Below are 14,943 nucleotides of genomic sequence, written 5' to 3' on the forward strand. Positions count from 1 at the left end.
TTGCATCGACCTTTTTACCTCCCTAAATCTCTTAGCATTATTGCATCTTGAATGTAACACTTAATCTCATTACTCAGCTTTGTCATACTAAATTCATTCCAATATTCGAAATTTTTTTCTTGCAATAAACTTGTTCATGCTCTGTTGTTACTAACTGATGTCATAATAGACTTTATCACTCCATTATGACTCGAGACAAGTTGCTCACTGTGAATACTTTCAAGTTTCTCCCAGGTCTTAATCCTGTCAGTGTCTAGGCCAAGTTCAGCTGGTTACGCATCCCGTGTGATTTCATTATTGATACCATGTATCATGCAATAACACCACAAGTGCAAATTTACTCTCCAGTATCAATACGATTGCAGGGTTAATCCAGTTCGTTCAAACATCTTGGGATTTTATAAAATTTTCCTTCAGAGTACTAAAAAAGGGGTACGGGTAGGAATAGACAAAAGGATAAAAAAAAGTCTGGTGGGGAATTCGTGGCAGACATATTGATCAATGGCAAAAAAAAAAAAAAAAATCTAGTGGGGAATTTGTTGTAGACATGAGAGTTAAATGACAATAAACTATATTGATCAATGGCAAAAAAATATCTGGTGGGGAATTTGTTGTAGACATGAGTGTTAAATGGCAATAAACTGTCTTGTGGGGAATTTGTAGCTGACAAGAGTGATCAATGGCAATAAAGCAATGAAAATCTATGAATTCACCTACCATGAGGTCAGACATAGAGTCAAAGTTTGAACTGCTTCCATCAGAGTCAGCTGGTGAAAGTGATCTAGTGCTTAAAAGAGGGGCCTGGTCAATAACTGGGCTGCCGCAATCCATTCTAAAATCAGACGAAAATCAAAATTTTAAAAGATTCAAACGAAAGAGGATTTAAAACAAACAGTCAGGGTAGGTAATGAATCATTGAGGATTCTGAAATTGCTTGCTCATCTTCTTCTTTTCAGGGATGTTGGGAATTAAAAATGATTTCTTTGAGCTAAGAGGATTCAAAACATAGGTGCAATCAGAGCCATTCTTAAATTTTTGACTGGACAAGGAAATTGAAATCAAGGTTAGCCAGCAGAATTTCCCGATTCTTCCCCTAATGTCCATGGTCGAATTCGGAGTGTATTGTTTTTTTCCATTTTGAGAAATCTTGATTTTTTACTGCTAAATCCTGATTTCATAATTTTTCCAGATCCTGATGAAGTCCTGACTTCACGCAAGACGAATATAATTCCACAAAAATAGCTCGTTAAAAAATTCCAATCGCACAGCCGACTTTCCTTAAATCCTGATTTTACGACCGATTTTTCCTCAAATCCTGGTGAAATTGGGATTAAAGCCTGATGCTAGACACCCTGTTGATAATAACTTACTGTCTCAGGTTATACCTGATGACAACAGGTTTCATCGAAAAGCTTCGGATTAATAATTGAATGAAAAATCCTAAAATCAGACACAATGCAATGGTTATATAGTCTTCCACCACCTTATTATAATTCTTGACTCTTCAAAACTTTATCATCCTGTCGATGCAATAGATTTCTAAGAAAACTCAAATGGTTTTTTCGGATAACTTTTAACTCTGAGAGGAAGAAACTAGTTCCTGAAATTACCTGTATGGAGGTGAGCCTCTGATTGCGCGTCCCTGAACCTGATGTTGAGCCATGGATCTGGAGAAGGGATCGCTGTACCCGCCAATCAGTGGTGTTCCAGGCGTGCAAGGAGTACACGGAGTTCCAGGGCCGCTTGAACTGAAGCTGGAGTTTCTCATTGCAGGCGGTGAGTCCAAGAAGAAACTTGAGTCAAATGCACTTTCTTGATGAGGCATTGTGAACTGAAACCTATTAGACTGCAACAGAAGAGACAGGAGTCCATTAGAAATACTTGTGGGAGCAAGACAGGCGGGCACAGTAAGACTAATTTTTTTAAGTCCTCAGAACTGCTGACGCTTAAGTGGTCAGATATGAGGTTTTGTATAGCTGAATCAATACTGATGCATACCTTCAATTGACACAGCATGGGTCAAATTAACGATTTCCAGTAATATGAATGGAAATTTTACTTGAAACTTTTTACTAATAATTATGATTGCTTTAATTATGATGTTGCGTAGAATTTTCAGGGGCTGAATATGCAATCCGCAACTTACTTTTATTATGCCAGTTAATGTACAAGTATAATAAAAAAAACTCTAACACGACCGTTGAAACTTAGTGAGACAAAGATTTTAGAGGAAAACTCATTGCATGAATTGGACACATTCTGCCATTCGGAACTACAATTTTCGGCTCATCAATCTGTAAAAAAACTTATGTGCACAGGAAAACAAATGGTAGATGCGGTGTTTCTGAACTGATCCAGAAATTATAGTCCCCGATTGCGAAAGTAGTCCAATTATCTTTCTCCTTGTCCAGCATTATTTTTCAAGGATTTTTCGATAGAGAGTGAGATTTCCAGACGGGCTACCAAAATTACGCACTTTATCACGAATCTACGATTTTTCGGGACCTATCGGCACCAGGTAAGACTGCAGAGTGTTCTTGGGCGGAGAATTTCGGTGGGAACTCAGAATTACCAAGTCGTAAATTATCTACCACAATCACCACTGCAGAGACGAAAGCGAAGTTAGCCGGCTGCGCGCCTCTAATGTAAGTCCCGTCAAATTGAATTACCCGCCATTTTTTCAAACAAGTAAGCTCCGCCTTGCGCTCGCGGCTGCTTTGCAGTCCTGCGATTGGTCGTCTTTCGACCAATCCGTGACAACGAGAACCCTCTCCGCCGCTCTCCAACCTTCTTTCTCATTTTTTTTGGACACTGTTCGTCGTTACACCGTGTTGTTTTCAGGCCGATTTCCACTATTTTGGAGACTATCGACAAATGCTAATTTTAAATGAACCTAATATTTCCCAAATCACCTAAGCGCCAAAATTGCGAATGCGAAAAAAACAAGAACCTCGTTGTCTTCACTTTGTTGACAATCTTCGAATCCCAAAAAATGTTCGTTCTTGTAGAAGGCTATTTTGAAATCAGAAATGATTGATTATACCAGAGGGAACAAAGGAAAAACAACCCTTCAAACACCAAAATTGAGATTGCTGCTTGCGTGATTCGGAAAATAATCGGTTCAAATGAGCCCTCTCTTATCAGAGGTTGATAATATGGTATAGGTAATTATTTCACATAACATGGTAAAAATATGAATTCTCTCATTCAAAAAATGGAAGGATTCATTTTTATCACAGTTCGTTCTGCCCATCTACCGAGTAGATTTTCCTGGTTTTTGCAGTTACTGATTCGAGATAATTCGAATAGAGTGCGAGCGGACTCACGGTCCATGTAGAGTCTACCTCACGAAAACCGCAAAGCGGACTTACGGGGTGGGAAGAGCGCCCTTTCGAGTTATAGCGGCCATGGGGCGACTATGAGCTCAAGTCTTTTTGACGTAATTTCTTATGATGATGTGTCGTACGAAATTTTAAGCAGGAGGTCTCATGAAATTGAAAAACTCCAAAATTCGAGAACTTGAAGGCAGGAAGCTCCAATTCTCGTCAATAGAACGCGCAAGTGCCGTAGAAAGCAATTCAATTATTCAATTTCGATTGGAGGAATGAGTGTCAAGGTACCGCGGCGAAATCCCTTGACTTTCTCCTGATTTCCTTAGGTTGGCCAAAACTTCACGGCTCTTTCAAGTTCTCTTGTCAAGAACTTGTCATCTTCTCTACATAAATCCTAGAAAATATCTTTGTGGTATATTAATGAATTAAAAGCGTTCTGTTCAAAATGACGCGGGCCCCAGCCCACCGATGGCGCCGCACAGTGGGCAGAGTCAATACGAGAGGTCAGACAAAATTAGGAGACTTAAAAAGCTTATAACTTCGTTTGTAAACAACTTTGCGGTTCTAAAAGTGGTTTCATTGATTTTCTCGTAATATTTTCTACCAGTAAACATCCCTAGTTATATGAAATGTGACGAAATAAACATCAAAATTTGCAGTTTTAGTCAAAAATGTCATGCCCGACCTCTGATGGACTCGATTCACGTGCGCCGCGCCGCGGATGAAGCGGTGCGCACTTGGACAGTCAAAACGCCTTCACTCGAGAGCGTATGCAACCCGGACATCCACAGAGCCCGAATAGTTGCATTTAGGAGTTGGAAGTGACAGGTGTGGTGTTCGTCGAATTCGACACTTCTTGGGGGCGTTTTCGGTTTGCTTTTTTTATTTTGCCAACATGTTTACAGAACACGCCCTATCTTGATTTACAGATTTATTGTTAGTATCCAAGGTCATTTCTTTCACGGACGAAACAAATTAATAAGTAGATAAAAATACGTGTTCTGCCTCCACTATCAATCATTATCGTGACTAGCATCCCCCCCCCCCCTATTTTTTTCAGGGGGGAGGCAAGGGGCTACAACTACCTCATCCCTCACAGGAGACTACTGCGGTAATGAGCGATTACACTTCATCCCTTCTAATTTGGGGGGGGGGGGGGGGGCACCAGCCTCTTGAAGGGGGGGGGGGGGGCAGATCCATCAGGACCTCCTCCCTGTCTACGCGCATACGCGCATGCTATGGATGGACAAACGCATCAAGAGCGACTAGTGCTGATTTGGTGAATGAGAATGCACTGGCAAACAAAGATGCGGAAAAGCAACTCCACAAAGTTTCGATTTGGTTGAGACTTGAGCGTTCCTTATCAAAGTCTTCGACCCTTCTCGCGATCAGTCGCGTCACGTTGATGTCCAGAAGAATTGGTCGTCAACAAGAAGTTCAAGGAACTCTATATCGCAACGAGCGGGGCCAAAACAACCGCAAAATAAATAGAGCGCGCTTCAATAATAAACACGTAGCACCTCGTGGTTTACTAGATGGACGAGGCAAAATTTAGGATGCGCGGCCTCCAGCCGACTGACTTCCAGGTTTGGCGCCGTGCGCTTAAACAGGACCAATGGACACGAAAGATAATACAGAGAACAGGGATGGTTACCTTAAAACGAGTAAAATTGTGCGACGAAAATCGATCGACAGAAGTTCCGCAGAACTTCTTTCGATAAAATTTAAAATTTTAACCCTCTTCGTCACAATTTGATACAACTTTCCAGCACACATCCATAGGCAGATCCGGGGGGGGGGGGATCTCGTAAGCCCCCCCCCTCCCCCCGTAAAAAGGAAGAAGAAAAAGGGGAGAAAGAAAGGAGGAAACGGAGGAAAGGAGAAAAAATATTTTTATTTAGATTACTTAGATTGTAATTTGTCATGACGAAATTGACACAAACTGCATGTTTAATTCTTGAAAATTCCGAAAATTAACTGAAACTTCTGGCCTGTACATGGGTCAGAGGGGCAAAATAGGCGTAGAATATGAGTTAGGCGGATTTGCGGTAAAATGTCGAAAAATTCGCAGTTTCCGCCAAAATTGGCCCATGAACACACATTCAAGCTAGTGTAAGGCCCGAAAAGAGATCAAAAAGGACCAAATCATGATACACTTTGTAAGATGTATAGACCTTCCATGAGCAAAAAGATCGTAGAATTGAAGAAATTCATCTAGTAGAATTGTCGCGATAAAATTGTAAAATAACCAGGATTACCAGAATAAGTGGTAAGTACACCTGAAATTACCGGTCTTGCGGCAAACTTATCGTACTGTCTCGGTAACATTACCAGTAATTAGTAACAAAAGTGAGATAGTAAAATTACCAGAGAATCCTAAAAATGCCATACAAGAATCGTGAAAATGCCCAGATTTTTTTTCCACCGAAGGGTGGGGCTCAAAAACGGCCCTCACTGATAACCTTCCTATAACTGACTTTTCAGAGACCAGGGTTGCCACAGATTTTGGCAAGTCAAATTCCCTGACATATTTCGGTGAAATTCCCTGAGAATTGAACAAATTCCAGATTGTTAAAAAGACATACAGTAAAAGCTCGTCAAGTCGAAATACAAGACGAAATCCCGATTAAAGTCGAAGTTGTTTTCGGTCTCTACACAATTCGACTTCGCGAGCTATCGCTGAAATTAGAAAGTTTTCAAGCATTTGTTGTTCGAAACGTCAAACCCACTCGAAAGAGCAAAGAAAGGCGATTTGACGATTTTTCCATGACATTTTCGTCGTTTTCCCTGACTTTTTAAAATTCCCAACATCTTCTGGTTTTTCTAATATTCCCTGCCTGTGCAACCCTAAAAAACTTGTCAAGCTAACCAGCTTTTGAGTTTTCACTCTTCAAATTTCAACGATCACACCGCAGAACGGCTCCGCTCAACTCGACCTCGCTCGAAGCAACACCCCGTAGCTAGACTCGAGGACTCCGCCATTTTGCAACCCGGCGGAGGTAACCATTCGTCGAGGAGCCGGTAGGCGACCCAGGGGTCCGGGGGAGCAGGGGGTTCGGGAGGTGGAGCGTTTCGGCACCTGGCCTTGGAGAGTCCTCACCGACCGCTCTGAACATTCCGGCACCTTCCCCGCCGCTGCCCGTCACCTCGAGGATTCGGACGACGAGAAGAGGTGTCAAAGCGGGCCGCCGCGCCAACACTTGCGGATTCTGCGGCTCGCCCGCCAGGCTGTCGCCAGTCGCCACCGACCCTTCTCCCCCTGCCCATCTTCCGAGCTGCTATCGCGGTATTCGAATCGACCACCGGGCAGCGCACGCGCGGGCCCCTTTGCAGGCACTTGGAGAGGAAGAGGGAGAGGGAACTACCAGATAGCAGTGGAAAGGAAAAGGAGACGACGAGAGTGGTGGACTTGACTGATGGAAATGCCTAAATCAGGATTGCCCCAGAATTTGGAGGCTTAAACTCCCTGGGTTAAAGATACAAAATTTGAAATAGTTTTCAAACGAAAATTGTCCAGAGCGTCAACCACATTCTCAAAGACTAGTAAAAGTGAAATAACAATTTTTCCCTGACTTTATAAAATTCCCTGACATTTCCCGGATTTCCATGGTTAAAAAATTCTTCATTTGAAATAGTTTTCAATCGAAAATTGTTCAAAACGTAGACCCCATTGTAAACAACAAATAAAAGCGAATTAACGATTTTTCCCGGACATGTCCAGGTTTTTCCTAAATTTCAAAAATTCCCCGATTTCCATGGTTAAAAATACATAATTTGAAATAGTTTTCAAGCGAAAATTGTTCAAAACATCGACCCCATTCTAAACGGCAGATAAAAGTGAAATAACAGTTTTTCCCTGACATGTCCAGGTTTTTCTTGACTTTTAAAAAGTCCCTGACATTTTCATGGTTTAGAATACAGAGTTTAAAATAGTTTTCAAGCCAAAGTTGTTCATAACGTCAACCGCATTCGAAAAAGCAAATAAAAGTGAATTAACAATTTTTCCCCGACATGTCCGAGTTTTCCCTGACCTGTAAAATTCCCTTACATTTCCCAGCTTTCCCTAGCATTTGGAATATGAAATTCCCTGACATATTCCCGATTTCCATGGTTACAACTACGCAATTAGAGATAGTTTTCAAGCAAAAGTTGTTCAAAACGTCAACCGCATTCGAAAAAGCAAATGAAAGTGAATTAACAATTTTTCTCAGACATGTCCGGGTTTTCCCTGACCTGTAAAATTCCCTTACATTTCTTAGCTTTCCCTAGAATTTGGAAGATGAATTCCCTGACATTTCCCAGCTTTCCCTTGAATTTGGAATATGAAATTCCCTGACATATCCCCGATTTCCATGGTTAAAACTACGCAATTAGACATAGTTTTCAAGCAAAAGTTGTTCAAAACGTCAACCGCATTCGAAAAAGCAAATGAAAGTGAATTAACAATTTTTCCTCGACATGTCCGGGTTTTCCCTGACCTGTAAAATTCCCTTACATTTCCCAGCTTTCCCTAGAATTTGGAAGATGAATTCCCTGACATTTTCCAGCTTTCCCTTGAATTTGGAATATGAAATTCCCTGACATATCCCCGATTTCCATGGTTCAAACTACGCAATTAGAGATAGTTTTCAAGCAAAAGTTGTTCAAAACGTCAACTCCATTCTAAACAGCAAATAAAAGTGAATGAACCTCTTCCCTGACATGTCCAAGTTTTTCCTACCTAATTATAATTCCCTGACATTTCCCGCGCGGCGTTCTCTGACGGTGGCAATCCTGCAAACCTCGGAAGCTCAGTCAGGATTTGCTAATATTGGGTCTACTACTCCTGCACAAAAGATAACTCAAAGCCATCCCTCACGGTATCTGGTGGTTGAACTAGCGTCCGATATATCTCATCGATCAAGTCAAGAATTTCGGCAGCTTTAAAGTTTAAAGCCAAAAAGAACGAAAGCCCCTGCTGCGCATGAGCCCAAAGAATCATTCTAACCCAAAAACTTGGCAAAATTCAGAGAAATGAGGATCTTTCCTAGAGATAGAACATGGATTCAATACAGAAATCGCTGTCAGTCTCGAAATTAAGTTTTTTTTTTTTTTTTTTTTCTTCTTTTTTTTTTAACCAAACGGATCTGGCTTTTGTTGCTCTAAATTTTGCCAATGTTTTGGCCCAGAGAGGAGGATTCGTGAGGTTCATACGCCTCAAGTGGCTTGGTCCAAAAGCAAAAAATTTAAAATCTGTCGAGATTTCACCCTTAAGCGATGCGATTTATCGCACGCCGGTTTGACCACGCCAAAAACCGTGACAATAATTCACCTATGAGCCATCGCTAACGAGACAATATCTTCCGAAGGAAAATTTGGGATAGGAACTTCAATAACTTGAATTACGTCTTTGTTCAGATTGTTTCGGAAATTTCAGAAAAACCCTGTATGAGAGACAAGTTGGAACACAAAATAAAAGAGCTGAACCCCCGCATTTCGCCGGGCGAACTCTGCTGCCGTGCTACGAAAAAACGCCGTATGAACCTTCGTGCGTTGCCAAATTTCTTTCGGTATATTATGAATTTTCAGGAAAAGGAGATATTTGGATCACATTGCAAAGAAAGAATCTTCTGAGATTTCAGGTAGAAATATTCATTGTTTGAATCAAAAATTAATATTGATTAAGGAAAAAAATTAAGTAATAACTGTGAAGTAAGTGTAAATTAAAGTAAAAAAATTAAATTAATAATTTCCTTAGAGTTAAAGAAAATTTGGCAACTCTTGGGTGTTCATACGACGTTTTTCCTTGGCAAGGCAGCCTAGGGGACCGGGGGCTGTAGATGAACTTCGATGCGCTTACGAACTAACAAAAAACAGATGTCTCGACTCGTACACAAAGGACACAGTACACATCAGGCATTAAGAGAGATAAACTTTTCGAGGCCTGTGATTTCATCATCCAGAGGAGCGCGACCACGTAGCGTGAAAAAACCATGAGACGGCTGTGTCGATCCATCGGTGTCACCACGGCAAATACATTAGAAAACAAAAAAAGCTGTTGTCCAGGGTTGCATGAAGCGTAAGAAGGAAATGAATGATTGGAAATTTCAGTAAAATGTTTTATGAAATTTAACGCGGCTGTGAAATATTCCATATTTTTCGGGGGCTACAGTATGCAGTCCGCACTCAAACACACAAAAGAAAAAAGTCACAATTTTTACATTAGGCGAAACATGAAAAAGAACCGGTATTTTTCAATATCTTCCATTAATTTATGAGAAATAATTCACGTGAATTTTCAAGATTTAACTTGTCATGAAATGCCACCCTGAGCTGTAACCGGAAAATACACTAAAAAGCTGTTGTCCAGGGTTGCATGAAGCGTAAGAGAGAAATGAATGATTGGAAATTTCAGTAAAATGTTTCATGAAATTCAACGCGGCTGTGAAATATTCCATATTTTTCGGGGGCTCGAGTATGCAACCCGCACTCAAACACAAAAAAGAAAAGTCACAATTTTTACAAGAGGCGAAACATGAAAAAGAACCGGTATTTTTCAATATCTTCCATTAATTTATGAGAAATGATTCACGTGAATTTTCAAGATTTAACTTATCATGAAATTTTGCCACCATGAGCTGTAACCGAATAGTTGTGATTGAGCCAGGCCCTTAAGGTGATTTGATGGATGCCATATTTCATGTTAGAACGGCATGCGATATATCGCATCAATTGGTTCCGATTTTTCAGCAATTCGTCATTTTTCTCCAATTTTGAGATCGCAATCCTGTTGTCAGGAGACTAAAGCACTCACTTTCCAATTTCAACAAAGAAATTCAACGTACTAAAGGCGTGGTTATTTTAGAGGGAAAACATCGCATTCGATACTGATATCGAAACTGCACTCGAATGAAAAAAAACCACGCATTTATTACGTTGACATTCTTTGTTAAAATTGGCGAGTGCTTCAGTCTCCTGACAACAGAATTGCGATCTCAAAATTGGAGAAAAATGACGGGTAGCTGAAAAAATGGAACCAATGGATGCGATATATCGCGCTGAAAAGATAGGTCGTATCGTATAGTACAAGGAAACACGCGGACATTTTAATAAATTATCACTTGGAGAAAAACATCAAAATTGGAGAACGGCAAATCAACACATTTCGAGCTTTGCAAACACCGGACATGAAAAACGTAGCCCAACGGCGGGAAGTCTCAGCCTGCGTTGCGACCACCCTCGCAATCAGCGGTTCCAGAAGTGAATTTCGGACCGATCAGTCGCATTCGTCGATTCCTTGGATTTTTAACCGGGAAAACCAACTCACAACTCAATTCTACTCACAATAATTAGTCTGGCAAAAGTTAAAATATGACCCTTCGATGGCACGTTTGGAATTTCTCCTTCTCTCTCTCTCTCTCTCTCTCTCTCTCTCTCTCTCTCTCTCTCTCTCTCTCTCTCTCTCTCTCGGACATAAAATTGGATTCTAGTTCATGCCTGTAACTAGCGCTACCGAATGGACTTCATTCAGAGAAGCTCATAATTTGTTGACTATAAATATAATTCAAATTGATATAGATGATTATTTTAATTAAATTATTTAAAAAAAATCTTACCACAATTAAAATTTTTCGTCAAAATGAGCTCGCGGTAACGTCACACCAACTAAAGGAAACTTCGCCTGACTTGACTTGTGTCACAACTAACCATCTACGTAGGATTTGCAGGCATGTGCCATGGACAAACCCCCCACCCCCCGGTCCATCCTGAGGGGATTGGGGTCTAGGACTGCGCACGTGCGGGTGGGCAATAAAGAAAAGGACGAAAACCAAGAAGAAAAGGATCTCAAGAAGACCGACCGCTTGAGTCGGCAGAACAGAACAATAGCAGCAGGCCATCGACCGACAGACAGAGTTTTCCGAAATTCCGACAACCCAAGATTGTTAAGTATTGGAGTGAGAACCCGATAAACTAACACCCTTGACGGCGCACGTGCGCATAGTGACAGAAATGAATACCATGCAAGGGTAGTTTTCGGATTTCGACGAACTACTTCCCGGCATCGGCTCACTTCTCTGTTCTTGTTCAACCACCCGCATTGAATAGGAAGTGAAAGTGCGAAATAGTTTGCTATTCGCTAAGTGTTGGTCTTTGCAAAGGCAAGTCACCGACAGAATTTCCACAATCCAAATTCGCACAGAGGAAAAAAAAGGAGGTGTTTGCATTTTGGGCATCTTGGAAGTTTTTGATGATTTGATGACGTAGGTCGGTACAACGACGTTTAGCGTGAAGGGGACGTCGCTGTACCGACCTACGTCATCAAATCATCAAAAAATTCCAAGATGCCCGAAATGCAAACACCTCCTTTTTTTTCTCTATGCCAAATTCGGACAAACTCGTGCTGGACAAACAAGAGGCAGATTTTTAGATGGGACTTCGGGACATGCTAGTACAAATGCTCTGAAGCTTGTCTTAAAATGGGCAAACTCCAGGGAAATTTTTACACAGCAGTCCGCGACAATGATATCATGAAAAAACAAGGGGGTTAAAACGAGAAATGAAGCTAAAAAACCACAGACGTTCCGGCTCAGTACTGAGCCATTTTCAGTCGGGAAAATAAGTTAACAATAAAAATAATTTCGAAAAAAAAACTGAGACCTACAAGATGGTGTTTAAATTTGAGAATCAAGTGCCACCATTGTGTAGGTTTTAGATTTTTTCGAAAACATTTATATTTTTTACGTATTTCTCCGACTGGAAGAAGTCAATAGAGAGCGATATATTGAGAGTTGCTCGTACACTCTTTCCAAAATGATTGAAACAAAATAGGTAGGGAAAAAGTATTGACAAAATTTGATTCAGAATGTTCAGGGAATAAAACATCGTGAAAATTACGACCCATAGTGATACCATTCATTGTATTGGAAAACGTAATCTTCAATATTTTTAACTGAACGGCACAGTTTTCACAAGTGTACATGTTTTCGATGGGATATAATGAAGTTCGCGAATCGCTTACTTAGACCTAAAAACGGCGGTCACAATAAGAGCGAGGTCCCATCGATTCCTCCAAAAAGAACGGGAGAGGGGAGTTCAGGGGGTTGAAATTGGCTGCGAATCAAGAGACACAATCGGGGAGGCTCTTCATCACATTAAAACGACTTGCATTGAGAGCGGCGGCAAGTCAAATTCAAGAAGCGACTTTTAGTCATCGTTTGAGACATCGGATCTTTCCCGGCAAGACCTTCGGCTTGATTCACACAAGAAGAAGCGGGACTTGATAGTGCCCAGGGTAGCAAAAAATCTATAAATGAATTATTCTGAAAGTTTGGTTAGGTTCCTTATTGATAAACACGGTCCACAATTCGTGCCTAACTTTCCAAAGTAAAATGAGAAAAGAAAAATTCGACTAGAAGAAGAAGAAAAAATAGTAGGAGATGCGCGCGCTCCTAAACACACCTTTTCTACAGTGATCGGAATTTTCAATGTCCCCGAGGTGGGCTGTTTCCAAAATGAGGAATGCGGGGTTGAAATGTTTCACGAAGAAGAAAATGTTTCGAGTTCCATGCGAAATATTCTGTGAAATGTCATTAAACGATGAAAGATACCACCGACAACCATTCAAAGAAATGGAATGCAAAATTAAAAAACGCAATAGTGTATTTCCTTCGGAAAATACACTAAAAAAAAGAGGTTTTTCATTTCTGGTGTTCCTTGGTGCATGTTGCCTGCCCACACCTAAACCCTGCCATTTCTTTCTTACTTACAGCTTAAGGTGATTCGTCAAGCTCAAAGGAAGTGGTTGAACTGGCATGCGATGTATCGCATCTTTTAGGTAAAAAATCTCGGCAGATTTTGAATTTTCAGCAAAGAAAGGACGATAGCCCCTGCGCATGAGCCTAAAGAATCATTCTAAACCCAAAAATCGGAAAAATTCAGAGAAATGAAAGCAGAAGAGTGTTTGGAAAAAACCTCGCATTCGATACAGCTATCGATTTCTGTATCGAATGCGAGGTTTTTTTCCAAACACTATTCTGCTTTCGTTTCTCTGAATTTTCCGATTTTTGGGTTTAGAATGATTCTTAAAGCTCATGCGCAGGGGCAATCGTCCTTTTCCTTGCTTAAATTTCAAAATCTGCCGAGATTTTCGACCTAAAAGATGCGATATAACGCATGCCAGTTCGGCCACGTCACTTGAGCTTGACGAATCACCTTAATGACATTTGGATTGCATTTTGCAAAAAGGAACCACTAGCATTGCAATGATGCTAAGATTGTGCAACTTCATCTTCTGCAATAAAATTGCGGAAATCGTGAAAAACTATGAAAAGATGGTAATTTTTGTCTTAAATTTACAGTTTTTAGCGAGTAAAATAGAAACTATTGATGGATAATCGGGTTTTTCCTCCAAGACAAAAGAAGTTGCACAAGCCAAATTGCAATGCTAGTGGTTCCTTTTTGCAATTCATTTGATGAAATATTTCACGGAAATTTCGTAATTTTCAAGTCACTTGAGCAACCCTGCCTAAGCAAATCTCGCAACGTTGAAACGTAGTATCAAAACGTCTCCTGATCAGGCAACGCAGACAGAGATCACGCAAAATGCAGGAAAAAAGGGGGAGATGATCTTTCACGCAATATTGTTGATCAGAGGATCTCTAATCATCTCCTCAGGCGACAACTGGTCGCCAATTCCAAGAAAAAGGGCCGCAGAGAAGGTCTTTCTCGCCCCGGTCGGTCGGTCAGTCGGTGGTGGAGTGGCGACGACTTGGCGGCTGATAAGACCGGAGCACGAGCTACGCCGGATGTCTGGGCCTGCGCACGGTTTCGGGTTTCGGCAGCCAACCGGTTCTTTTATCAGCGCCGGGAATGAAAATCGAAGAGGGAAAAGACCTTCCGGCTCCTTACGTAACACCCGAATTGAAACTGCTGAGTGTAGAGACAAAAGAACGGACTTTGCATCCAAGCGAAAGAGCTAATCTTCGCAGAGAGAAGTGACACTTCACGGAATGCGCCGAGTAAGGTCTAAGGGAGGATTCTCTAACGCCATGGAAGACTGATTTTGACCGTTTGACATGCGTTCAGAGCAGAGAAATCATCTTCTCTTGAACGGGCAGATTTTGACCATGAAAAGCTAGACTACAGCATTGCCGTGCGAAGGGAGAACGCCGTATGAGCCTTCAGAAGTTGCCATATTTCCTTCGATAAAGAGCGAATTTAGTGGGAAAATTGTGAATAATTTTCCTCAAATTATTCAGACAGATTCGTTCGCAATTTAATGTAAAATATATGAAAATTCCTAGGGGAAATTTGCATAGTTTTCCTCAAATATACAGGTTTTAACCAGGGAAATTTCGCAACTTTCGAATGTTCATATGACGTTCATCCTTAGCATAGCATATTAGAAATGCCTAATTACCCTTAATTTTTCCTTCACTCAAGAAAAATCTAATACGTGAGGTTCATGCTTAATTTCTTCTAATTTTTCCTTTATTTAACAAGCAACAAAAACCGGGTGTCTGCCTAATTCCCTCTAGTTTTCCGTTTGTTTAACAAAAAAACAACAACCGAGTGTCTCTTCAAATTTTATATGAGATTTTCCTGATTTGTTACTCGAATACCTTGACACTTT

At 40.9% G+C, this 14,943-nt stretch overlaps 1 protein-coding gene across 4 annotated transcripts in view; it reads right to left on the reverse strand.

Annotated features, from left to right (window-relative positions):
- The window catches only part of orb (polyadenylation element binding protein orb), a 32,605-nt gene that overhangs the window by 10,301 nt on the left and 7,361 nt on the right, over positions 1 to 14,943 (reverse strand). For 3 of the 4 annotated variants that reach the window (XM_019053165.2, XM_072304624.1, XM_019053166.2), the window contains exons 4-5: positions 1,611 to 1,846; positions 718 to 832 (exon numbers count right to left, since the gene is read on the reverse strand). In XM_019053165.2, the coding sequence (XP_018908710.2) occupies positions 718 to 832; positions 1,611 to 1,846 (351 nt within the window). Of the gene's footprint in view, positions 1 to 717; positions 833 to 1,610; positions 1,847 to 10,927; positions 11,011 to 14,943 lie in introns of those variants that run through there. The other variant, XM_019053167.2, reaches the window with a different exon arrangement.

This window comes from Bemisia tabaci, chromosome 9, assembly GCF_918797505.1.
Source record: "Bemisia tabaci chromosome 9, PGI_BMITA_v3".
NCBI classification, from domain to species: Eukaryota; Metazoa; Arthropoda; class Insecta; order Hemiptera; family Aleyrodidae; genus Bemisia; species Bemisia tabaci.